The sequence below is a fragment of the Thunnus maccoyii genome, chromosome 6 (assembly GCF_910596095.1).
Source record: "Thunnus maccoyii chromosome 6, fThuMac1.1, whole genome shotgun sequence".
NCBI lineage: Eukaryota > Metazoa > Chordata > Actinopteri > Scombriformes > Scombridae > Thunnus > Thunnus maccoyii.
Genome location: NC_056538.1, coordinates 14,206,532 through 14,233,172, shown reverse-complemented (window position 1 = coordinate 14,233,172; position 26,641 = coordinate 14,206,532). Strand labels below are relative to the sequence as shown.

At 40.3% G+C, this 26,641-nt stretch overlaps 3 protein-coding genes across 10 annotated transcripts in view; 2 read left to right on the top strand and 1 right to left on the bottom strand.

Annotated features, from left to right (window-relative positions):
* Window positions 1–7,888, bottom strand: part of hip1 (huntingtin interacting protein 1) — a 54,770-nt gene extending 46,882 nt beyond the window's left edge. Inside the window, exons 1-4 of one of the 6 annotated variants that reach the window (XM_042415354.1) lie at window positions 7,801–7,888; window positions 4,476–4,547; window positions 3,007–3,111; window positions 486–614 (exon numbers count right to left, since the gene is read on the bottom strand). In XM_042415354.1, the coding sequence (XP_042271288.1) occupies window positions 486–602 (117 nt within the window). In that variant the 5' untranslated portion in view covers window positions 603–614; window positions 3,007–3,111; window positions 4,476–4,547; window positions 7,801–7,888. Of the gene's footprint in view, window positions 1–485; window positions 615–708; window positions 841–1,983; window positions 2,133–3,006; window positions 3,112–4,475; window positions 4,548–6,064; window positions 6,150–7,800 lie in introns of those variants that run through there. The other 5 variants (XM_042415355.1, XM_042415351.1, XM_042415353.1 and 2 more) reach the window with 5 other exon arrangements.
* Window positions 6,068–9,123, top strand: bcl7bb (BAF chromatin remodeling complex subunit BCL7B b). The gene is made up of 6 exons (XM_042415359.1): window positions 6,068–6,231; window positions 6,717–6,792; window positions 6,887–6,974; window positions 7,838–7,996; window positions 8,342–8,445; window positions 8,619–9,123. The coding sequence occupies exons 1-6, from the start codon at window positions 6,119–6,121 to the stop codon at window positions 8,688–8,690; spliced, it is 612 nt and encodes a 203-aa protein (XP_042271293.1). The 5' UTR covers window positions 6,068–6,118; the 3' UTR covers window positions 8,691–9,123.
* Window positions 9,124–9,856: 733 nt separating this feature from the next.
* baz1b (bromodomain adjacent to zinc finger domain, 1B) lies at window positions 9,857–24,274 on the top strand. 3 transcript variants are annotated; one of them, XM_042415349.1, is made up of 22 exons: window positions 9,857–10,638; window positions 11,994–12,110; window positions 13,216–13,360; window positions 13,470–13,662; window positions 13,940–14,061; window positions 14,303–14,500; window positions 14,588–14,776; window positions 14,926–16,216; window positions 16,488–16,649; window positions 16,866–17,004; window positions 17,158–17,345; window positions 17,621–17,735; window positions 17,846–17,944; window positions 18,349–18,526; window positions 18,879–19,064; window positions 19,202–19,349; window positions 19,673–19,813; window positions 20,013–20,160; window positions 20,312–20,427; window positions 21,299–21,429; window positions 21,562–21,668; window positions 23,375–24,274. In XM_042415349.1, the coding sequence occupies exons 1-22, from the start codon at window positions 10,520–10,522 to the stop codon at window positions 24,060–24,062; spliced, it is 4,920 nt and encodes a 1,639-aa protein (XP_042271283.1). In that variant the 5' UTR covers window positions 9,857–10,519; the 3' UTR covers window positions 24,063–24,274. The 3 variants fall into 3 exon arrangements, with proteins under 3 accessions (XP_042271283.1, XP_042271282.1, XP_042271284.1); XM_042415348.1 differs by having other exon boundaries at window positions 9,858–10,638; window positions 14,896–16,216; XM_042415350.1 differs by lacking the exon at window positions 19,673–19,813 and having other exon boundaries at window positions 9,859–10,638; window positions 14,896–16,216.
* The last annotated feature ends 2,367 nt before the right edge of the window (window positions 24,275–26,641 follow it).

Sequence of the window (26,641 nt, the reverse complement as noted above, 5' to 3'; positions counted from 1 at the left end):
AGCCTGTCATACATGGTGCAGCTCCCACCGAGCTTCAGCTTGCCTCACTCTGGTCCGGTTTATCCAGCAGATAGGCTAAACAGCAGTTATCTGAATTCAAAAGGCCATTGACCTACATTTCAACAGCTCTTTTGTTGTTGTACAGTGGACTCGTTGGTATGTCTGCTGATCACAGACTGACATCAGTGAAAGTTACCACTGAAATAAGCCATGATCTTGATCAGGCACAGTAAGTATCAAAACTGGAGGATTTGCTGTGAAAATAAGCTGAATAAAAACATTTTAAAAGTACAAAAATGTTAATGGGTCCTGCGCTCCTTTCCTGACTTCAGACATGATCTCACAATGCATGCTTTAATTTAGGAGCTGACAGCAAACGTCCTGACATGATTATTATACTCCCACCGTTTAAAGCGCCTCTCAGACAGCACCTTCATCTCACGCTTTGAGGAAAACGATTTTAATTGAATAAGACGCTCACATACCTGCCCTCTCTCAAAGTTCTCCTTCTCCAGCTCCAGGCTGTTGGCCCCTCCTGTCCGGCGGATCACTTTGGGGATAGCGTTGGGTACTTGCTGCATGGAGCTTTTCACTCGATCCATTGTCGTCTATGACTGGAAAACACAGCAGCGAGGAAAGGAAAATAAACTTTCAGCCGATAAACAGGCTATATAGAGTGTAAAAAAAAATAATAAAAGCTGCATTAACTATGGCGGGCAGCTGTCCATGCTGTCGCCCCGTTCACTGGACCATTTGGCCTTTCTGTCCAACACCCCAGTCAATGACAGGAGCAGCCTGAGCGGCACCAGAGTCAAGCATGTATGAGGAGTCAAGTCAGCCAGGGTGAGAGGCGCGCGCGACTTCCGCTTCCACTCCCAATATAAAGCCCTCATTATAAAAGCCACAGTCTGCTGCAACTTTAAATTAAACATCTGGAGCGTGAAAACACAGCTGTTTGTTAAAGGGAGTCATCTTCATACACTAAAGACTTCAGTCTTTTTGTAACTCGTAGCCTATTGTCATAATTAACTCACACATAATTGGATTTTGATTTACATAATAATAATAATAATAATAATAATAATAATAATAATAATAATAATAATAATAATAAAGTGTATTTATATAGCACTTATCAAAACCAGAGATTACAAAGTGCTTCACAAGGACACAAATGACAAAGCAAAAAACAGACATATTCCTCAAAATTGAGGGATTAAAGTTGAAGAAAAAACATCTTCAGAAGCAAAACAATAAAAATAAACATACTAAATGAAAATAAGAAATGTGAAGATATATGGAATATTTAAAAGAGATAACTCAAAAGCCTTTTGGAAGAAATGTGTTTTCAGAAATGAAGATACTGATTTTGCATGTATGAGTTCGTTGGGCACGTTGAAGTGCGCATGAAGTGCTTTAAAGTCATTAGTAAAATCTTTAAATCGATTCTGGTATAAACTGGTAAACAATGTAGAGACATTAAGAGGGGCGTAATATGATCTCTTTTCTTGTTAGTAGTTTGGCTGCTGCACTCTGTATAATTTGGAGAATTGTTTTCTGATTGATGCCAGTTAGGAGATCATTACAGTAATCTAAACATGAGGAAATGAGAGCATGTATGATGGTTTCTGTGTCTCTGAAGCTCAGACATAAACGGATTCTAACGATGTTCATTAGATGATAAAAGCAGGATTGGACAATCTTAATACAAATTTCAAACACTAATATTTCTGACAGAAGACTTATTGTTGTTGGAAAAGGGGCCAAGTGAGGATTTTAAATCTATTGTCAGAGCCAATGATAAAGATCTCACTTTTATCTGGATTTAACTGAAGAAAGTTAGCAGCCATCCAGTTTTTAATGTCAGTTAGACACTCTCTTTTATGGTGGACAAGCTAGTGTTTTTAGTTGTTTCAAGACGTACACTGTTTCACATAAATAACAAAACACAAACAAGAAGACAAAAACTACAACATGTATTACATCAGACATTAAGTGGCTGCAGTCCACACAGGAACACCGAGGCCGACTTAGAAACCAAACTCTGATTGAACAGTTTGACAGACTGGTTGGAAATGTGAAGCACAATAGTTTCAGTTGGAGCGTCTCTGCATTCCAGCAGATGAGGAGCTCTGGATATAGTTTCATGAGGGAGGAAGAGACACCAGAAGTATTTATTTGCCCTCAAACGTAAGACTTAACACCTACGTTTTAACTAGTTAAAGTTAAGTCGATAGGAAGGACTCGCAATCCACAAGTTCATTAAAGAGTCACAGTTTCAAAAATAAAAAATACACAAGGAACAAAATTCAATTCTTAAACAATAGAAAAGGTTTCCTATTTCTGACTCAGACCCTTCATGGAAGAAAAACAACAAAATAACAAATATCCCAACATTTCACCCAATACTCATCATTACAGATAATATAGGAAAATAAAATCAGAACCGTTTTTTTCTCATAGCATACTGTGTCCTCTTCATGATCATTTAGAAGCTCTTTGGGGACTGTTTAATAACATTTCTGAGAACAACTCTGACTGACCAGCTGACGTCTGCCTGAAATTATGTAAAACATAACTAATGAAAGAGATGTAAATGTGTTGTTACGCCTTTCACATGTACTTTATGTCCTTTGTTGTTCACTCCTTTTATTGACCATTTCCTTGTTTGCACAGGTGATCACTACAGAGAGTTAATATGGAGAGAAGTGAAAGTGAATATGACAGGAATTAATAAATAATTTGTTTAATATTTTTAACCAAATTTTATATTCACAAATCCAAATTCTTTTCAGAGCTGACTGTCCATATCTAACAATACATTTCTTCAATATCTGAACGTACAAACAAAAAAAGCCAACTATTTCTATTTTTATTACAACTTTTAGTCCCGCTGGCATGTTTGTAGACACAAGTTTTATACGCAAGGTGTTGTAAACTTGTTGTGTACTTGTTTCAATAAAAAAAAGAGAGAGAGAAGCCAAGATTAGTAAAAAAAAAACCTTCCGGTGTCAGTGAAGAAGATGGCAAACACTGGGTTGTAGAAGTGGCTTCAACAAACACAAGGCTGATCCTCTCATTTTTGAATGTGAAGTCTAACGTAAGTCTGGCCTGAGAAAGATGTTTCATGTCATGTAAAGCTGAGAGAGAAACTTTGGCGCAGGTGAAATAAGTGTCAGGAAGTTACCCAAAGCAACAAATATAAATATATATATGTATATAAAAAAAACAGGGGTAAAGTTTGGGAGGATTAAAGACACCCAGTCTGCACAAAGAGGCAAATGGTGGCTGGCAGAACAATACTTACAAAAAACTCTGATATAGGAAATGATACATTTAATTTATTCAACCCCCAGAAAACATCCATATGAGATTTACTTCCTGTCCTCGCACAGATTTTTGTATGAATGACTACGTTGTTCTAGACATTTTGCACAGTTTCCACTCTGTCTCACTTACTTAGAAATACCTTGTCGCCCCAAATTATTACTATTTAATGTTTGTAATGTAATGTTTCTTTCTTGTCATTATCAACCAAACAACAATGTATCTAATTTGCTGGTTTGACAGGAAAAATGTGGGGCACACAATATACACTATATGTTGATATATGTGGTTATATTATTATACTATTACAATCAATTATACTATCACTATTATTTTACTACATCTACATAGTGTGTATGTTAAAAGGACGGAGTAAGAGCGATAAAAATTTGATCACAAAAAAAGAAACATGATAGATTTTCATTTCCTTTTTCAGGTGTTACATGAGTCAGAAGTAGCTCCGATACAGGAGGAGCCTTGTTTGCTCTGCATGGCTGCATAGCTCAAGGCTACCCTCAGCTGGTCAAACATGGGAACCAGCAAGCATAACTGGTGTACATTTAACCAAGCTGTTGTTTAAATACACATAGTAGTAAAGAAAAATTTCATTAATACAAAGAAATAGAAAAGCAGGGAGACAAACCTGAAGTTTTCATTCCAGTGCATAAAATATAAAATATTAATCACACTTAAACAACTTCAGATGGCACTTTTTATGCAATATTTAAAAATTGTAACCAATGGCTTTATTAATGGTTAATGAATAATGATTACCAGTGCTTTATGAATCACTTATTAGCCACTATTAAGAAAGCATTTCAGGTTGCCAGGTTGTGAAAATTATCTCTGGATGGCACAGTCACAATCACAGAGATAAAATAAGTGGTGGAGGAAGTGCTTTAGTAAGTACCAACACAACACTGTAAAAATGCTCCATTACAAGTAAAACTCCTGCATTTAACTCTTTTAATTATTTATTTAAGTATTTTAACTAACATACAGCAATATTATTCACTAGATGTATCAAAGGTAATGCTTATTCTTTAAAAAGTGTCTGCTGTGACTGAAATATTGTCATATATTACAGTGTTAATAGGCTAATGATGTGCAGCATTTTAGCTGATCAATGTGTTGCCAAGTTTACCTACCTTATATACACTTATGTAGTTCTGTCCAGTGGTTCCCAACCTAGAGGTCCAGGTCCCTCCAAAGGCTCACATCTTCAGATGATTAATGGGGGAGGAAAGAAACAGAAGAAACAATGTTTTGTGACACAAATCTGTATCTGTTTTTTGGAATATTCTCTAATCTTTATATTTGTGATGTGTTTGACCTTTTTCAATTATGAAAAGTGAAGCAACTTGAGAAGTGAAAAGGGGAAATCAGACTTAAGTGGAACTACTAACGACTCATAAACATCTGAAACGTGACAAGGCCCCAAAATAGTGTCAGTGGGCCTGCTGGGAGGTTTTAAATGCCTCACTTTGCTGCTGTTTGTCTGTCCAATTCAAGTATCAAGGTTGTGTTTTTATTTTCTCTTTTAATGTAATTTTATTCATGATATTATTATTTTATAATGACTAACAATAAGTCTGTCTGCATTACTTGTTTTTATGTTGGTTGTCTGAAACTTTATGTTGCTGCCTTTCTTGGCCAGGACATTCTTGCAAAAGAGATTTTTTGATCTCAATGAGGTTTTCCTGGTAAAATAAAGGTCGAAAATATATATTTTTTAAATTAGACACTGCTTTGTTGTATGTGGCCACAAGTCAAAAAGTTTGGAAACAACAGGTTTAATTTTTCATGCATTGTATTTTAAACGTTTACGTAAAAACATTAAAGGACAGGGTCACATTTTTTCATGTCTGTCTTAAAAGTGTCCATATGAACACATATGAAAGAGGTTTTCCTCGCTGTAATCATTCCTCCTGTTCATATTGACTTCCCCTTTAAATGTGCATTCAATGTTAAATGATGGGGTCCACAGTCATCTTGCGCAAAAAAAGATTTAAAAGTTTATCTGAAGCTTATATGAGGCTTCAGCAGTCTGAGTTAGTCATATCAAATGGATATCTGCCACATTTACAGTCTTTTAGCATCAAATTCCCTCTTTGTGTTTCCTCAGTGTTCTCAGTGGACAGTGTTTCCTTGTTGAGCTGTGGTGGAAGTATAGTAACAAATATGGACTTTGACACTAAAAAGACTGTAACGTTGAAAGATATCTGCATGATTTGACTCATTTGGGCGGCTGAAGCTTCAGATAAACTTTTAAATACATTTTCATACAGGAGGGGCCTTGTGGATTTTGTCCCCCATCACTTACTTTGTAAGTGTGTTATGAAGGAATCTTCTAATAATCATTTGGGCACCTGATTGTTGTTTTAAGACAGACTTGAAACAATGTGAACCCATCCTTTAATCTGAATACTACACGTGTCAAACAGGCTTAATGTAATGGAGTAAAAAGTACAATATTTCCTTCTGAATTGTAGTGGGTGAAAGTATAGAGCAGCCTCAAAACTGAAGTAGCGACTTGAGTAGACTGTACAGTATACTGTCAACAGAAATTTCCAACTATGTCAACTCAGATAAATAAACATATAATCAAAAAATACATCATTAAAGACACCAAATGTATTCATCCTAGCATTACAGTACCTACAGTATGAGCAGATAAAGGAGGGTGAACCTTGAAATAGAAAAAAAACCCAGACATTATAAAATCTCGCGAGATTACCACTGTAACTGAGAACTGGGGCTTGGTCTTGGAAGTTTTCGGATGCATCTGTAGATGAATCATAACAGCATCAAGATGTCGGGACGATCAGGCCGCGCTGAGACCCGAAGTCGGGCTAAAGATGACATTAAAAAGGTCCTGGCGGCCATCGAGAAAGTGCGCAAATGGTATGTAAGCTGTGTGGGTGACAATATGGAGGGAAATGTGTTAGTACACCGCGGGCTGATATCTGCTGCGTCGCTCAACAAACTTCAGTCGGAAAAGTTAGATGATTGACGGAGGTGCTGACCAATCAGCGCTCCCGTTTGACAGAAGAGGCGGGGCTAGCTGAGTTTTTCCGCCGAGAGCTGTCAATATGGCCACAGCCTCACATGCTGAGCGCTACATATCACACGACAGCCCTGTAGTCTCAACATAATGACAATTAATTAACACCGTGCGACCTTTTCTCATCATCTTTAAATGCTCATGTCATGTACACAGCGGTATAAGTGAGCAGTGTAGGATATCTGATTAGCTGCCATATCTGCTGAGGACAGAGAAAACATAAGCATGTATACTGGATGTCATGATACAGATTAAAGCAGATTATATAGTGTTACACCTAAACTGAGCTCCTGTCTAAAATTAGTCAAACTCATTTCATCCCCAGGGAGAAGAAATGGGTGACAGTTGGGGACACATCCTTGCGCATATTCAAGTGGGTGCCAGTGACAGAAACAAAGCAGGTGGGGGTCTCTGTCATGTACAGATTTGTATGAATCTACCTGGTTTATAAAAAAAATAAGTAGTCTAATTTGAGAATCCACTTTCTGTTATCAGATATATCGCACCAAATCCACAGGTGGAGATGTCAGAGGACTAAAAGATGTCGTGCTGGAAAACACTAACTCCTTACTGGATTTCACTGGTGAGTCATGTGCAGTGGTGGAAGAAGTATTCAGATCCTTTACTTCAGTAAAAGTACTAATACGGCAATGTAAAAATACTCCATTACAAGTAAAAGTCCCTGATGTATTATTATATATGATATTACATTATTAACACTGAAGCATCAGTGTGTAAGCAGCATGTTACTGTTGTAGCTGCTGGAGGTGGAGCTAGTTTCAACTACTTTATATACAGTTAGCTAGTTTAGTCCAGTGGTTCTCAACCTAGGGGCCGGGCCCCTCCAAAGGGTCACCAGATAAATCTAAGGGGTTGTGAGATGATTAATGGGGGAGGAAAGAAGAAAAAACAAAGTTCTGATACACAAATCTGTTTTCAGTTTTGGACCTAGAGTACACACTGCTTCTTGTAAGATGTCAAAAGCCAAAAAGGTTGGAAACCACTGGTTTCATCTTTAACAATGTGTTGTATTTTAAAAGCTTGTTATATTATCCACTGTGTCAAATCTTCATCTGAAAAGTAACTAAAGCTGTCAAATAAATATAGTGGAGTAGAAAGTACAAAATTTCCACTGAAATGTGGTGGAATGGAAGTATAAAGTAGCATAAAATAGAGATACTCAAGTAAAGTACAAGTACCTCAAAATTATACTTAAGTACAGTACTTGAGTAAAAGTACTGAGTTACTTTCCACCACTGGTCTTGTGGCTGTTAAATATTTTCAAAGGTAAGATTACTTGGTGAAAATACTGGAACCACTGTACGCATAATGATGTACATACAGTATGTCAAGAAGCTAAAAGACACAATATCACATCTCCAAACTCATGCAAGAGTTGAAGCTGTCACCTGATGTTCAGTAGACCTCCTGTGCTCTCCGCTTCAGATGAAAACAGCAACCAGAGCTTTCTGTCGGACGTTTACCAGCCCAAGATGGATAACAGCAGCAGCACCTCCAGCTCGCAGCAGGTCAGCCCTCCGCATACCTCGAGCCTCCGAACTGAAGACTCTCAGCCACCAATGCTAGGCCAGGAGAGTGTGGATGGTATGTTGATGGCTCTGTCAAGCATCTTTTAACTCAATGCACCACATTATTTCTGTGAATTTAAAGATGTACACACAATAGATGTTAGTGCACATAATGTTATTACTTCTAGAGTTTGAAATCAGGGAGTCACAGCTGTAATCACCAATGAAGCCAACAAATAAAACCCGATTTTAACAATTTATTCACTCAATTTGCTGTATTTAATTGATAGTAATGGTTATAAACAATAAAAACAAACTAATTTACATATTTTTATCAATGTTTTCTGTATTCCCTCACTGTCTAAGCTGAATTAATGAGAATATTATGTAATATAATGCCATGATTTCCCTGTGAATGCAGAACCAGTTCACTCTGGACAGGAAGGGGCCGATGAGCCTCCTACTCTGATCAAGGAGGACCTTCTTTCATCAGGAGCTGCCAGACGGAGCACCCCAGACATACAGGTTCACTTTCTGAAAATGATTTAAAGAAAGACTACAGCACTTTCCTTCATTAAATATAAATTTAAATCATATTTGTCTCAGGTACATGAAGTATAATTGATGTTAATTAAAACTAACCATGCTAATATTTACTGTATGTAACATGTCTAATTATGTTTATTCTCATTCAACAGGAAGAACTGGATGAATCAGGAGCTCCTCCTTTAAAGAAGATTTGCACAGGAGAAAATGCTGTACTGAGATAGCTTATTTATAATTGCTTTCTCAAAATGCACACAGAACTTGTCCTCAGTTGTTGTCAAATTAGCTAAGCTTTCAAAATTATTCTAAGATTCTCTTGTCTTAAATACGCAAATATTACTCATTACATTTCTGCAAATGACAAAAAGAAGCACTTACTGCTAGATCTTTGTTTGTTAAATGCATGTTTCCAAATCCTATCATTTTTTTTTTTAGTTTTACAGAACATTTTGAAAAGGTGTTAAATGTATAGCTTTATGCAGATGAATGTTTAGATGTGCCATTATATATAAATTGGATGCCCTTCCTGGAACAGATCTTGTTTTAGCTTATCACATGCAAGAATAAAATCCTTTTTTTATATTTATAATATAATTTGCCCATGTTTATAACTGAAGATGTTTTGTAAATCATAATAAATGCTATTTTCCATTTCAATTCAGTGATGCTGCATTGTTGGGAATCTATTCTTCACCATAATATCTTGAGGCAAATCACTCTACATATCATGTTACATTTAATTTTTGCATGTCACCATTTCTTGGTCCGTAGCGCAGTCCATGTTCCCTTTGTACAATCAATATTCATTTCAAGTTTTATATGTCATTTCAAAACTAGTACTATTCAATTCTGTAAATAGATTTTAAATTTGTCATTTGATTTTAGTACTACTTTGTTTATTACATTATTATTAGTATCACCTTACTTTTGTTATATTTTCTTCTATGTTGTGTTTGTGGGAGCAAACGCCAAGACAAATTCTTTGTATGCTGCGTACTGGCTAATAAACAGATTCTGACTGTGATATAATGAAGGCAGGCCTATACATAGGTTGTCCTATTGTCTAATCAGACCTATTCAAAACGGAGCTCAGACAATGGGTGATGTAATAATTCATAGATAAATAAAGCCTACTTCAGTCTCAACGAACATAAGATCTAAAAATTGCAATATGTTTTTAGTATTTAACGAGTTAAATGGATCATATAATCTTTATTGTCATCAGCTGACCGCTAATTTATATTATCGAGTGGGCGTGGAAATTTGAATGGGGCTGTCCCAGATTGACAATAGACAGGCCATGTCAGCCAATGAGAGGTTGCGTTATATAAATTCGATGAGGGCGCTTCACTGAGGGAGCCAATGAGCGTCGAGAGGGGGCGGACCGTGTGTGCGACGCTGCTTGCTGCCGGGGAAACGGAGTTCTGAGGGTGGACGGAATTGTGCCGGTGGACTAAAAACTCCCGCCATTTCGACAAGGAATTAACCTCTTGATTGATCCCGGTTACTGTTTCGCGAGAGTTGTTAGCGTTGTTACCTGATACGAAGAAGCTCCGACAGTATGAAAATGCAACAAAGACAATTACTTACGCGAGAACAGGCCTAGTTTGCAAAGACTTTGGGAGTTGCACAGCGCGCCAGACCTCTCCTGCTTCGGCTGCGAGTTTGATTTCGGTGCGGTTTGAATCCTTTCACGTTCATCCGGAGGAGCTAAAAGTTTACCAACTATCGTCTATCAACCTGTTTTGTATCTCAAGACACTGTGTATAAACCCCAACATGACGCCGCTGCTACAGGAGAGGAGACGGCTGCGGTGAGGCGGGAGGCAAGAAGCGCTCTGTTATTGTTTTGCCTCGGCTAGCTGCTCCGCTAGCTGCTCCACGTTGAGCGCCGGGCCTGCCGGCGGTAACGTGATACGTGCTATCGTTAGGCTGATTATTTCGTTGCACTTTGGATACATGCGAAGGACATACTTTTATATATTATTGTGCTAGTTTGTCGCTAGAAGATCTGATTATATCTTTTGGCACCAGTGCCATTTGTGGAGTTTGCAATGGCACCGCTTCTGGGCCGGAAACCTTACCCACTAGCTAAGCCGCTAGCCGAGCCGCCAGGCCCGGGAGAGGAGGTGTACATCATCGAGCACACCAAGGAGGCCTTCAGGAACAAAGAGTATCCTTTAAAAACATGATGCTGATGCTCAGTCTCTGCTGATGTATATGTCTTTGTCTACCTTGCTTCACCCTTTCAGTCCTATGCACAGAAATTAGCTGGCTAACGCTAACTATTTGATGTTACCCGACATTTTCTGGATTTGGTGTTTCCCCGCATGTGCAGTTTTACCCTGGATGACAGGCTTGCTAGCTCATTATATTGACACCGCTCTTTGTAGCTAGCTGGCTATTTCAGTTAGCTAGCTGAAAATGTGATTTTGTGTGGCACATAGCACAATTATCACGCTCAGTGAAACGTAGAGAGCTGCTAAAAGCCGTCATTTCACTTTCAGCCTTTACGGCCCCGCTGTCAGCTGCTAGCAGGCTGCTAACTAACATTAGTTGTCCCATTATGTCACAATAGCCCGTCGTCTGCTTCACCGGCTGGATACAGTCAGCTATCAACGTCGGAGTTGACGAGGTGAACAACAGACACGACTAATTGCTGATTCAACACAGTACTTTTTCTGGGTAGATAGGATGGGTTGATTCTTGTGTAATAGTTAGGTAACTTTACCTTCTTGTTTAGGCGTTTCTATGAAAACATTAAACGTCAGAGGTCCGCAACTGTCAGCTAGAGTATGGAGCCAGTTATGACTACATGATGAGACACACGTAGTGGTAAAAGTGGCCATTTAAAGACATTTTTATGTGTTCCTAAGCTGTTATTATAAATGGTATTTACATCGGGGTTCCTGTTGTGGTACAGATTTGTTGTTAGTATGACTTAGTGTCTACTTCTTAACTTCCTTCTTAAAAACAGCTACAGTACGTAAAGTACAGGCCTCTGTGTACTTTTTCACACTCATCTACATTCACTTTTAGAAATTGCAATCGTGTTCACTTCATTTTATGCTTTTATGTTCATCAGAGGTGGCTCAGCCAAACTCCCATCAACTACCCATAGGATTGTTGACTCTTTTTTTTTCGTTTTTTTTTTTTTTTTTTACAGAGAACTTCTAGTCATTTAATGTTGTTAGTACTTTTTTTTCCCAGCATTGGTGCATCATCATTATTCTCTCACAGCTCCCTAACCTTTTCCTATATTGCATTGTTCATTACATAATCTTCTCACCTTTTTGTTGTTTAATATTGTATAACTATGCATGAAGTTTTTGTAATGGAGATAGTGTTTGTGAATGGTGGGTGCCCCCTGGCCTCAGTCTCTTTATAACGCACTGACATCAGTGACACTAATTGGTTAACAATGGAACATGGGTGGCTTGTCCGTGATTGTTAAGCAAATAGCTCAGCAAGGGGGATATATGTTGTTTTCACATGTATATTGTAACTTCCTTGACAAAATGTCTACAGAGAGTATGAGGCACGCTTGCAGAGGTATGGTGAGCGCATCTGGACATGCAAGAGCACCGGGAGCAACCAGCTGACGCACAAAGAAGCATGGGAGGAGGAACAAGAAGTCACCGAACTGTTAGTATTAAATCCAGAGTTTGTGTTTTATAGTCACGTTTCCATCCAGCTTGTGAAATAAGAGCCACTCCCCGACTCTGCTGATTATAGTTTAAAGTGTATGGACTATCTAGACTTTGCATAGGCTGTAAATTTCATAATGAAACTGTGTATGTGTGAGTAATATACAGTTACAGTGAAGTGGATGGCGTCGATTTGCATGTCCAGCAAAACCTTGGCTCTCATTCATCTCTGATATTTATACTCCTGCTGGTTATTTAGATGCACTTACACAAAAGAACACTTCGTTCTAATTGCAGATTAGCTTCTCTTACAGTAGCTCAGTAGTATCACAAAAGAGCCATACTCTTCCAGTGAAGGTCACAAGGCTTGCTGCTTTGCTATGATTGGATAAATCTGGTGCTCCTCCTCTCATTCTATTTAGAGGGTGTGTGATTGAGTCATTCTTGAATCTGCAATGTCCTGGTAAAGGTTCCTTTATTGTGATCCGTGAAATGGAAAAAAACAGTAAAACGATTAGTAGTTCAACTGATAATCTTTCCCCACTGTCCACAATTCACTTATCACCAACCAGGTGTGCATACACTGCATGTATATGCCCTGTCAGAGAGAGGAATGTGGATCAAACTCCATGTGTAGCCAAGAGAGATGTCACAGCAAAGACAGAGCAATGCTCAGCTGCCCAGAGCTCAAGTCACTCAGGGTCACAAGCTGTATTTAAGCTCTTGTCTAATTAGCCAACAGATTCTTACTCCCCCTGCTGGCCAGTCTTGCCCTTTTTTTGCCCTGTTATGTAATGCTCTGGTCCCTGTGATGATTGCAGTGTTAGAGGAAATCTGGAGCATCAAAGAAATCCAAACAATGTGAAAGAACTCACGTGATGAATAGATTGCACCGCACCCATGATTAATTTATGTCTGACGTGGCAGTGGCCTTGGTTGCTGAGCATGTTTTTAAAGGCTGTGTTTCACTTTCTATTGAACAAAGTTTAGCACAGTATGACGGGGTTGCATGAAACAAACAAGTTTATATTACACACACACAAAATACATTTCTATTGTTAAAACTTTTTTTGTAGAAATGATTGACCATTTTCTGTATGCAGGCTTCAGGAGGAGTATCCTCAGTGGTTCGAGAAGCCGATCCTGGAGATGGTCCACCACAACACAGTGTCTTTAGACAAACTGGTTGAAATGGCATGGGTGGAAATCCTCACCAAGTACGCTGTTGGTGAAGAATGTGACTTCCTGGTCAGTTTGACTTTTAAATCTGTAAACTTGTCTCCATAGGTTGGTTGTTTTGTAACATTGTTTATGACGCTCATGACCATTTGTGCTCTCAACACTTTTTTCAATTCAGGTGGGGAAGGACAAAAGTTTACGAGCAAAGGTGGTAAAGATTCATCCCCTAGAAAACTCAGAGGGGGAGACAGGGGAGAAGAAGCTTGAAGGTGCCTGTGACTCTCCATCCAGTGACAAGGAGAACGCAAGTCAGGAGAACCAGAGGAAGGAACCTCCTCCTCGTGAGGAGGAGAACAGGAGGGAGAGTCTCAGTGAGTGCAAACTTTATAACAACCAAGCACATTAAAAATGTAGTTGCGCAGAATTGCCAAAAAACAGACTTACTGTAGAAATATATTACTTTGTATTTCTTTAAGTTCACAGCTAGTAGTGTTTTATGAAGTTAAGAATGTGGGACGTCATGATCTTTGGAAAATGACCTAAAATGTTCAAGTTTTTACATGTATTTTTGCTTACCTTATAACTTTTTTGGCCAGCTGTTTTCTGAATGTTTTAGTAAAATCTCTGTAATATTTTGCTTCTTATCAGGCGACAGAGCACGACGTTCACCAAGGAAACTTCCCACTGCCATGAAGGAAGAGAGGAAGAGATGGGCGATGCCCAAATTCCTTCCCCATAAATACGACGTGAAGCTCATCAATGAGGATAAGGTATCCTGTTGTCACAAATCAAAAAAGTCCAAACTTTTCTTTGCTCGTCCCAGATAAGATTTTTTCTTGTAACCCATGACAGTCTATTACTCATGTGTTTTTCTGTGATTATTATTTGTTTGTCTGTAACTGGTCTTTTAAAATGCCACATGGGGTTCATGATCTGTTAAGATTCATGTAGACTTTCATTTTTTTTCAAAAAAAAGAAAATGACATTGAATCTTTCTGACTTCTGTTGCAGGTGATCAGTGATGTCCCAGTGGACAGTCTTTACAGAACGGAGCGCCCTCCAACAAAGGAGATCATGCGCTACTTCATCAGGCACTACGCTCTGAGGCTGGGCATGGGAGAGAGTGCCCCCTGGGTGGTTGAAGATGAACTGGTGAAAAAGTTTAATCTGCCCAGTAAATTCAGTGACTTTCTTCTTGATCCACACAAGGTAATTTACTCATGGTCATTTTCTGCATATTATTTGATTAAAGAAATATTGCTTGTTCTTTGCTCACACTCTTATGTTTGTCTGAAGTTTTTAGCGGAGAATCCCTCAGCAAAGCGCAAGAGCTTGACATCCCCTGAGGGTAAACCTAGCAAAAAGCTGAAGACCCCTGACACACCTGGAGAGGATTCAGGAAATGAGAAGGGAGAGAAGAAAAGGAAGAAGAAGAAAGACGCTCTGGGGATGCCCCTTAGTCCTACCATCTGGGGCCACATGCAGGTTAGCTGGTTTGTATATTCACATGAAGATTTGGTTAAAGACTTAACCTAATGATTATGGGGTATCCCCTAAAAATTAAAGCTTTGCTTAAATTAGCCCATGTTGTCTGTCTTTTCCAGAAAATTAAAATGAATGGTTCCCCACTCAAGGTAAAGAACTCTGGAACTCCTAAAAAAGGAGAAGGGAAAAGCTCGACTCCATCCACTCCAAAATCAGGCAGAAAATCTGGGGAAAAGAAAGAAGGAAAGAAAACTGGAAAGAGCGGTGATAAGAAGCTCAACGTCCTCAAAGCTTCTAAAAAGGATGGGAAAGCTGGTGCCAAAACACCAAAGATGAAGCAGATGACTCTGCTGCATCTGGCTAAGAGCACCCCTGCTGGCAGCCCTAAGAAGCGAGCCCGTAGTACTGGCATGGGTACACCTAAGCTGGGGAAACCATTGCACCCTATGGCTCTCCACCTCCTTCGTTACTATAAGGAGAACAAGGGCAAAGAGGATAAAAAGAACTCGCTTTCCTCCCTCATCTCAAAGGCTGCAAAGACCTTGTCGCCAGATGACCGGGGCAGACTACCCGAGGAGCTCAAGGAACTGGTGCAGAAACGCTGGGAGCTGCTGGAGCAAAAAAAGCGATGGGCAGCCATGAGTGAAGAGGAAAGGCAGGAAGAGATGAAGAAGAAGCGTGAGGAACTCAAAGAGAAACTGCGAGAAAAAGCCAAGGAGAGGCGCGAGAAGGAGATGCTGGTCCGTCGAGAACAATCACGCAGATACGAGGACCAGGAGATCGAAGGTGGCAAGACCCTGCCCACATTCAAGCTCGTAGACATGCCCGAGGGGTTGCCCAACACCCTATTTGGCGATGTGGCTATGGTTGTGGACTTCCTTAACGCCTATGCTGGGCTGCTGATGCCAGATGACCAGTATCCCATCACAGCAGTAGCACTGATGGAAGCACTGGCTGGGGAACGCTCAGGCTTCCTCTACCTGAACCGCGTGCTGGTGGTGCTGCTCCAGACGCTGTTGCAGGACGAGCTGGCAGAAGGCTACAGTGAGCTCGACATGCCCTTATCCGAGATCCCCCTCACCATGCACTCAGTGTCGGAGCTGGCTCGGTTGTGTCTGCGGCCATGTGACGCTCACGGTGAGGAGAGCGGCCAGGGATCAGAGGACGCTGGTGCATTGGGTGGCTTTGATGACGTGGTGACAAGTGAATTCCTGGAGAAGCTCGAGACAGTTGAAGTGTTTGAACTTAGCCCCGAGGAGAAGGTCAACCTGCTGGTGGCGCTGTGCCACCGCATCCTCATGACCTACTCAGTAGAAGACCACGTCGATTCAATGCAGCAGCGATCGGCCGAGCTGTGGAAAGAGCGTCTGGCAATGCTCAAAGAGGTCAACGACCGCAAGAAGGCTGAGAGGAAGAAGCAAAAGGAGATGGAGGTCAAAGGTAGGCAAGAATTATAAGAGAGCTCTGCCTGTAGTAGTGAATCGAATATTAAGATTTCATACTAGAAGTGTAAAGGTTAAATAATATCCACAAAACATGCATTAAATATGAATATGCTTTTATTATCCATTTTTAAAAGAAAATCTTCAGTTTCTTTAGATTTTCATTAGTCTTTTTTTTATCAATGTCCCCAAAATATAAATACAGTTACGAGTTGATAACAAAACATAATTTCTTATTGTTTTTCTGGCTTTTTTTTATGCACTCAAAGGGGAGAAGAAAAAAGATGGGGGAGCTAAGAAGGAGAGCAAAAAGGAAGTAAAGGTGGAGCCGGAGCCGGAGCCAGAGGACATGATCAGCTCAGTGAAGAGCCGGCGGCTGATGGCCATGCAAGCCAAGAAGGAGAAGGAGGAGATGGACAGACAGAACAAAGGTAAAGTTCATAGCAGGAAGTGGAACAGTTATTTCAGAATATTTCAAAGTATGTCTTTTTTTCCCCCCAAATATCAAAATGTATGATTTTTTTGAAAAATGTTTAACTGGCAGCTTTGTTGCACTCATACATGTAGTTGTTTCTCATTCAGAGAAAAGTCAGACATTTTTTAAGTTGGTATACCTCACTCTTATTTTTTGTGTTATCTCACTGAAGAGCGCATGGAGAAGGAGGCTGAGGAGGAGCGCATGCGTAAACAGAGGGCTGCTGCAGAGAGGAACTTTCAGGATGGTATAACCAAAGCCAGACTTGTGATGCGCAGGACGCCACTGGGTACAGACAGAAATCATAACAGGTTAGTGCTGCACACAAACGGGGAACCTGACATTATTTCCACTGGCCAACTGATGAGGACCCCTGGCTGAAATGTCCTATTTAATTAATAAATAGAATAACTTAAATACATTTAGCCAATCACAACCATGTGTCGCTCTATGATTTTGTCCAGATACTGGCTTTTCTCTGATGTGGTTCCCGGTCTGTACATTGAGAAAGGCTGGGTGCACGAAAGCATCGACTACAGCTTCACCCCTCCGCCTGAGGAAAAACCAGCTGAGCCTGAGGCACCGGCGGTGGCGGCGGCGGCGGTGGAGGAGGAGGAGGACGGCGAGCCGGCTGCTACTCAAGATTCACAAGGTACAGTACTTAAAGTTTTAAGTTATCAAGTTTTATGAAATTTTTATGTTTTTACGTGAAATTGATTATTGGCTGATGTTACAGATGTTTTTAAAACTCAAACATTGGTGTATGTGTAGTTTTTCTTGGTTGGCAGTCATGTGTGTCAACACATAAATAGTAATTTATGTGTTGACACATTTTTTTTTTTTTTTTTTTTTTTTCCCCTAAGCTTTTTAGTCATTAAAATGTACATATTTAATTCTTGAGATGGTTAATTATGGTCTGTGTTGTAGGAGCTGAAAAGGATGATGGAAGTGTAGACGGTGCTATTAGTGAAGGCGCCCAGCAGGGAGCAGCAGCAGATGTCTGTATAGAAACTACAGTTCCCAAACAGGGACAGAACCTCTGGTAAGAGATTCTGTCTTTCTTTGTCTGTCGTCTTCTTTTTCATTTGATTAATTCCATGCTTTTCTTTTACAGTCTCCTCTGCTTACTAACTGTCCTACTTCTGAATACAGGTTCATATGTGACAACCCAGCTGAGCTGGATGAACTGCTGGAAAGTCTTCATCCTCAGGGGGTTAGAGAGAGTGAACTGAAGACAAAGATACAAAGCAGGTGAATGCACTCTCACTATAATTAGTTTAACAAGCATGAAACCATCCATTCCTACTGAACTGCTGAAGCATAGTCCAGTTTTACCAGCTGTCATAGATCTGTTGAAGTGATTCAACAGATGTTTAAAACTTAATCTTTCTGTTTCCTGTTAAAACAGAAAAGCCTTTATTTTGAGATTGGCATTTGTTGTATTGGAACTTAAGTGATAAACTTGTATTAGGATGGAGAAAAGATTAGATCGAAAATAAATTGAATACAAAGCATCTACAATGTTGGTTTAACATCGACAAGAACAGTAGCACAAAGTCTCCCATCTAGAATAGACTATATTGTTTTTACCAAGGCAGCAGCAGCGATGGAGTGAATATAAAGCTGAAGACAAAGCTGTTCCTTCCCTGTTTCAGGTACCAGGACATCCTCCACTCCATCCATCTGACCCGTAAGGGCAAAATGGGCCTCAGGACCTGTGATGGCTACGCAGAGCTGCTCAAATACCTGCGCAGTGATATTCAGGAAGTAGCCTCGCGACTCCAGAAGGGAGGCCTGGGATACCTGGATGACAATGTCGACATCGAAGATCAGGTGATGGGTTTGTCTGAAATATATGATGTTAGTCTTCAGTGAAGATCAATGTAGAACATGAAGCTACTGAGAAATGTCTTTATGTTGTGGTTGAGTGATCATGTGCAACCTTCTATCAATACCTGATGTATGCATCCTTTTCAAGGTTGTACGCATGAAGCATAGATTTGATTTAAAATGATTTGGTATTTTGGTTACGTAGACTAGTCTGTCAGTAAAATAGGTGATTGAAACCTGGATTTTGTCTGTCATTGTTTAGTGAAATAGCTGATGTTTCATCAAATTTGTCATTGATTTGAAATGATGTAGTTGTAATTCATAACCGTTTGTTTGTTTCATCCCCTCAATATAGTTGAAAGAAAAGGAGAGCTTGAAAGAGTTTGGAGAGTGCATCATCACCATTCAGGCCTGTGTAATCAAAAAGTTCCTGCAGGGATTCATGGCTCCAAAACAGAAAAAGAAGAAAAAGCAAGGAGCAGAAGAAAGCAGCAAAGCTGAAGAGGTTGATGAGGAGAAGAGGCTGGCGGAGGAGGCCAAGGTAAGAGAATGGAGTTAGTGTTCTGGCTCTGTTTTAAGTATGTGTTTCATAAGTGACACGATCCATAAAAAAGCTCAAGTAGCCTCCAGTCCTCAGACTAATCTCTTAAAAATGATACATTGAACTTTTCCTTTTAGGTAGCAACGGCGGTAGAGAAGTGGAAGACGGCTATCCGAGAGGCCCAGACCTTTTCCCGCATGCATGTGCTGCTGGGAATGTTGGACGCTTGCATAAAGTGGGACATGTCTGCAGAGAACGCCCGCTGCAAAGTCTGTCGCAGGAAAGGTACGGAATGTTACAAATGTCGACCTCTGTCTCGGTCATCTAGTCTTACAAAAAGGGTTAATAAAACGTGCGTTACAGGTTATTTGCAACCAATCAGAGCATCATGACATCAGGAAGATTTCTGTTGCAACATGGTTTTCATCTCCCGACTGGATATTACATACCTAATATGTAATAAACCATCTCAATAAAACTACACACCACACCACAACTGGTGTATATAACTGAAAACGGCATGCTGACATTTTTATATGTCAGCATTTGACCACAGTTTGAGTGAATCGGTGCCGCACAACCCAACCAGTCTTCTGCTCCCTGTCTAGCGCTCAGGCAGCGTCCATCTGTGCTGCAGCTGATGGAGTCTAGGCCCAGATCCAAACGGGGCAGCAGCAGGCACAGAGCAAGACAGGCTAGTAGTGTCAGGCAGGTCTACATACAGCGCTGGCAGCTCCGCAGGCCAACAGGTGAACCTGTAGTGATAAGATGGAAGATAAAATCCTGGACACTTGCACAGCAACACAGAATGGTGCGAGATATTTGTTGACGTTTTCAGGGAGCGAAGAGCAGGAAAAGTTAGGATACTGAGTGATTTCTTTAGTAAGACCAGAACATTAAAACTGTTCCTTTTAGCTCAGTCTTGTGATTGGCTCTGATCTCTTCAAGGTGACGACGAGAAACTTATCCTCTGTGACGAGTGCAACAAGGCCTTCCACCTGTTCTGCCTGCGACCTGCGCTGTACCGCATACCTGCTGGCGAGTGGTTGTGCCCGGCCTGCCAGCCCACTGTGGCCAGACGTGGCTCCCGTTCAAGGTAACTGTGGTTTGTCACTGTTCTCTATCGTCCATATAAGACGCTGCTCGGGTAACATTAGAGTTCATGTTACTCCCCCCCCCCCCCCCCCCCCCCCCCCCAAACCTCAAAATTAACACTTAAGTCATTCATGTGCTGTCTTTTTCTGCAGGAACTATAACCAAGACACAGAAGAAGATGATGACGAGGAGGAGTCTGAAGAGGATGACTCTGAGGAAGATGAAGACGATGAGGAAGAGAATGACTACAAAGCCATGGGGCACAGCTGTGAGTATCAGTGAGAGGAAATCATAAAGCCTTTTCAGGTTATTGACAAAATATAGGGACCAACTCAAAATTTGAATCCCGGTGTCATCAATAATAGATATTTATTAGTTCGTTCAGAAATTCATCGACAACTACGATACCAACAAAAAAAACAACAGGGCGCCTCCACATAATATACACAACAGATCACCAAAGTGCTCTACACATTATAAGCTGCAGCATTGTCACACACAGAGATTCAGTTATTTTTGTTTCACAGTTTGTTCAGCAGTGCAATACTGAAAGATCTGCAAGCCTGTTGAAAATAAATTTTCCAAAAAGATAAAGGTTTTAAGAAGTGAGACTGTTTTGGAAAATGGGTCCTTGGTGCTGAGGTTTTGGGAATGAGAGGAATGCTGACGGGGACTTTCTGGCCCTGTCCTCTCCCCGTCTCTATTGTCTGTGTGTTGTCATGTAGCACAGCGCAGGTCTGGATCTTGCTTTGAAGCCATGTCTCACTCTGGCTTCACTTAAAGTATGTGGCAGGATGATCCCGTCTGTCGGTTCAGGCCCGCACGTCAAGTTTAATGATGACGAAGATTTGTGCATTGATGCTTAATAGTTCGAGAGAGGATTGTAATTCATCTAAGAAGTGATTATTTTTGTCATTTGTAGCGTGATTGTGTGACAGTCTGCTTTGTATGTCCATGGTGGCACTTTTCCTGGATTTCACAAGCAGAATTTCAGCATATCCAAAATGTTAACGACTCTCACGGTTAAGTCAGGATTGGTTAATAAAATTGAACAGTTTTTCTACAGGAGTTGTTTGTTTTTTTTTAACTTGCTTTCTACTTTTTTCTTGTCTTCCTACCTCCTTGCCCTTTCTCTACAGTGAGACCAAGGAAGAAAAATAAGCAGTCTTCTTCTCGGCAGAAAAGTTCAAAAAGTAAATCTAAGAAACAGTCGTCCTCTAGCAGCAAGCAGAGGACCGGCCCCAACAGCCCTGCAGACATCGATGAACTGGTAAGAAACACCAAACACAACTTGCTTCTTAGAAAAATAACAGAATACATAAACAAGAGATCTGTATTTCACAACAACTAGATTTTGTTACTGTTCTGTACTAATTGTAGCTTGTGTGTGCGGTTTCTGCAGGTGCGTCAGAGTTCCCAATCAGGAGTACGCAGGCAGGCGCTGGAGCTGGAGAGATGCGAGGAAATCCTGAAGAAACTGATGAAATTCCGCTACAGCTGGCCCTTCAGGTGAGCACACAACATACTGTATGTTTGAATGTACAGTCGACGCAGATGACCACGTTAAAATTTGTACAAGTGACAAAATTAAAGTCGAGTTTATTTTTGAAACTATTTAAAGTAAAGAGCTGTTATTTGCTCCGCTGCTGCAGTTGACTGTGACTGCTGTTCTACTCCTGGACTAAAATATTTTTCTCCTTTTGCTGAAAGATCATCTGACTCTGAGTCATTTGTTACATTTGTTCTGGCCAATAAAATCTCCTTGCGTCACCAGTGTTCACTCCACCTGTACCTGTAGGTTTCCACTAATGGTCTCTTACTGCTGTAGTTTTCTGAGGGTGGCTACACAAAATTTCTTTTTATTGCATACAATAATAATAATAAATATAGCCCCAAACAGCAACGATGGGGATCCAAGCAGATTGCGAGCATTTGGATGCTTGTTTCTTATTTAATTGACAAGAAGCGAAACTCTTGATTTTCTTTAAAATAATTCATCACTTTTATATATATATATTTATATATATATATATATATAAATAAATAAATCCATTTTCAGAAACATTTGATGTAGCTTGTGACCCTCAGTGAGGATTTCACATGACTACATTTGTATCTATTTTGACAAAAATCGATTGGCATGTATAACTGAAACAGACTGACGTATCGAAATTTCTATAACAATTTAAGATCAGTGAAGTCTGTAGATGATCCTGAATCAGTTTTGGGATGATTGGCCCAGCAGTTTCTGACGAGATGGCGAAAAATTGCAAAATTTGACATTTTTTTGAGCAGAAGATCAGATGTAGATGATTTGAGAGATTAAAATGATGAAAGAATTTTGACTCTAAGCCAAGCCCTTTTTCGAGATGATTGAGAAAACGTAAACTTATTACAGCGCCACCTTGAGGTCAATGAGTGTCATTTTATGTGCCTGAGTAGTGGGTGGAATTTCCAACCCACCTGCCAATTTTGGTGTTTCAAGGTCTTACGGTTTTTGCTGCACAAACACTTTTTACCAGAGAAAAATAATAAAAATAATAATGAGAACAGAAACAATAGGGCTCCCGCAGCGAAGCTTCGTCGCTGGAGCCCTAATAACAACAAAGATGATGATGATGATGATGAGACTTTATTTATTTTGTCTTAACAATTCAATCCCTCAGTGTGTACGTGGTTAAGGTTTGTATTTCACAAAACCTGGCCCATGGATTATTTTTTTTACAATCCAATATTATTGCAATTATAATTATTCCAGTATGCAACAGCAGAGACCCAAATCAAACATTGATTATTATGTATCAGTCACTGGTGCAACTAGTGAAAAATCTGAAATGGCACTGGGCAGATTCTTTACTTGCAGAAGCAAAGTAAAAGGTTTACTGTCTGCAGCCCTGATATGTGATTTGTTTGTCTCATTTGTAGCAACTCAAAGGATCAAATACACTGCTTATCTTTCAGGATGAGACAAATATATTAATTTATTATTATTGTTGTTATTATTATTACTATTACACCCTATGTCACAAATACCAATATGTCAAAGAGTCACAGAAAGATTAGAGTGAACAGGTTGTTGCTATTTAGTCTAAAAACGTCAGTATTGCAGGATTATTAATCTGAACTCTTTTGGGTCTCCTAAATATATCAAGACTTATTGTGACCTTGTCTCCAACATGGTCCTCATCTCATGCTCTGCTCTGCTCCTCTCTCAGGGAGCCTGTATCCTCGGAGGAGGCCGAGGACTACCTGGACATCATCACGCAGCCCATGGATTTCCAGACGATGCTCGGAAAGTGCAGCCAGGGCTCGTACCGGCACGCCCAGGACTTCCTGGAAGACATAAAACTGGTCTTCTCCAACGCGGAGGAGTACAACCGGCAGGGCAGCACCGTGCTCTCCTGTATGGTCAAGACGGAGCAGTCCTTCACCGAGCTGCTCCAGAAGCTGCTGCCTGGCCTCAGCTACCTCCGCCGGCGCTCGCGTAAACGCATCAGCCAAGCTGCAACATCTGAGGAAGAGGAGGAGGAGGAAGAAGAGGAAGATGAAGAGGAGGAGGAGCAGGAAGAGGAGGAAGAAGAACCGAAGAAGAAGATGCAGAATGGCAAATCAAACAGGAAGAAAACCAGAAATGGTCGGGCACGGAGAGACGAGGAGAGCGAGAGTGAGGAAGAACAGGAGGATGAGGAGGAGGAGGAGGAGGAGGATGATGATGATGGCAGGAGGAGAAGTAAGCGGACCTCTGCCACCTCAGGCAGGAAGGATTACAGGGAGCAGGATAGTGACGGCGAGCGGGACACACGGAGAACTCGGCAGCGGGAGGGCCAGGACGATGCCGGGGGGGCGAGCAGTGACGACGAGCGCTCCAGCCAGCGACATTCCAAGAGACGAAAACGCTCATGAAGACCAGGGTGCTTTTTTTGTTTTGTTTCGTTTTGTCGTCTCTCTCTTTGCTTTAAAATTTCTGTCCCGCTCTTCTAAAAATGATCAAGAGCCCTCCATCTCCTCCTCCCTCAGCCAGCGGGACTTAATCCTCAGAAGGACTTTTTTTTTTGTGTTATTGAATTTATGTTCATATTTTGAAAAATGACAAAAGAAAACTGATTTATATTTGTAACATGTTAAATATTGGTGATGTTTTTTTTTTGTTGTTTTTTTTTTTTTTTTTTTTTCTTTTTCAACCAAGAAAAATGAGACATTTGAGATAATGGAGAGGTCCTTATAGCTCTTAAGACTCTTTGATTTGAATTTCAGTTCCAAGTTGACAACCTCACACGCACACAAGTGTTTAATTTGACTAAAAATGTTTAAAATGTTGTCATGAACTGCTTTGTTTTTACATTTACTCTCCCCAAACACTCGTGGAGTGTAATCAGAGGTCTGTCACAGCCATCACTTCACTGAAAAAAAACGTCTGTCCCATCCACATCTCTGTTACAACTCATCGTGTTTTCACTGACTTAAACTTCTTGTTAAAGAGATGGTGTCGATGTAGCTGAAAGCCTATGTGCAGACTCAGAAAGTCTTTCTTAAAAAAAAAACACACAAAAAAACAAAAAAAAAAACAAAGCTGATGGCCGATATGTATTTTTCCTGTCACCTGAAAATCGCTCTTAGTACAAAGCATTTTGCCACCAGGAATATTTTTGGTCAAATGCAACTTTATAGATAAACATAATAGGATTTTACTAGTTCTAGTTTTTCTTTCCAGCCTAAGCTCAGATGTTTTGTCAAAAGCCGGGTCGAGACACAACTAGACATGAGTTTCACCTCAGCTCTCGGTGCCAAGGTGTTTTCAAAAACAGCGACCCGACTCTTGGTGTAGAGCTGAGCAGCCTTCCTCCTCTGTAGTGCCCTGCCACTTTAAAAGAACCGGTACCTCAATCCTCCATCAGTTTGCACTCCTTTTTGTGTAAAGTGCAACTATTATGCCAGCAGCTGCAGGACCACACTTTATTGAAATTATGTGCATAAACATTTGTAAACAGTGTTTAAAAACAACAAATGTGATGTTTGTTAAGAAAATGGGCATTTTGAATATTTGATATTTTTTGCACATTTTATTTGGTATTGTAAATGAGACTTGTTAGTTGATCTTAATCACATCCAATAAATTGCAAGGTTCAACTGGGGCTCTCCTAGTCAATACAGAGAACATGTCAGATATTTCTTTTTACACATTTGTCGCAGCAGAAATAGTTGAATTAGTCGCCTGTGCATTTTGTAAGCAAACCCCAAAACGCCCCTTGTTGTTCATTTAAATGGATTTTTGTGACATATATAGTAAAAGTGAAACCAGCTCCTCAGAGACTCATGAAGGTTTCCCAGCAGAGTCACCAGGTGGCGCTCTACTCCTGCACTTTGAAAACTGTTTCCTAGCAGTTCCCAGGTAATTCAGTGACACCGTTTTAACACCCGGCTGTCGCTGCTTTGTGTGGGAGCTTCATAGATCTGATAAATTTGGGCTGTTTTGGAGTAATTTTGTGAGTAAACACGAAGCTGCTTTACTTTAAAGTCACACAGGGCAGGAAAACTGCTGCAGCAACTCTTCAAATCAGACACAACACCCACTAAACAACCTTTCCAAACACTTTTGAACGTGCAGAAGTTTCTGTGTAGTTTATTGGTGAGGTTGCCAGCAATGTGTGTATATATATCTATCTATATATATATATATATGCAGTGGTTGGTTTGCCCTCTTCTGTCTGTGCTGTGCTGTTCTCCTGTGTTTTTCTAGTGCTGTTATCATCGAGACTTTACTGATTTTACTTTGCCACTAATTCCCCTCAGTTTTTTTTGTTTTGTTTTAATTCGGCTTTGTTCCTGACATGATCAGCATCGTTACAATCACTCTTATAATTGCTTGACATTTCAACCAACAAGCAAAAAAAGTGACTGCCCTTCTCAAGATGAGACCTGACTGTAAATGCTTTCTTTATTCTTGGAGGAACTGCAAAAGTCTTTTACACTTCCTTTTTTATATATATATTTATAGTCTCTAAAGGTGGGTTCGGGCAGGTTTTCAGAGGATTCACATGTAAAGAATTTCCAATAAAGGCTATGAACGAAGACCGTAGTTCTCCCTGTTTTATTTTGTGTTGAGCTTACGAGTGTCCCCAGGTCAGACAGACATCACTGCCATATGTAAACCTTGTGATAGGCGAATGGGGAGGAAAACGGGCTAGCCGTGACCACTGACTGGTGTCTTCTTTACTTTTTAATAAAATATCAAACGGATCTCTTGCTCTCTGGTGTCGACTCTTTCTCAGAACATTTGAATCATCAAAGAAAAGCAGAATCGGCTGGAAATGTGATGCGATGAAGCCAAAACTGTCACAAATGGGTTCATTATTCACAGAGAGGGATGAGTTACTTCTGTGCAAATCTTTTGCGGAAAAGGCGGAAGTTGGCTGCCGTTGGGCTTAATCACACAACTGATCCAGTATTACAATATATTGTCATTATAAAGTGCAACATTAAGT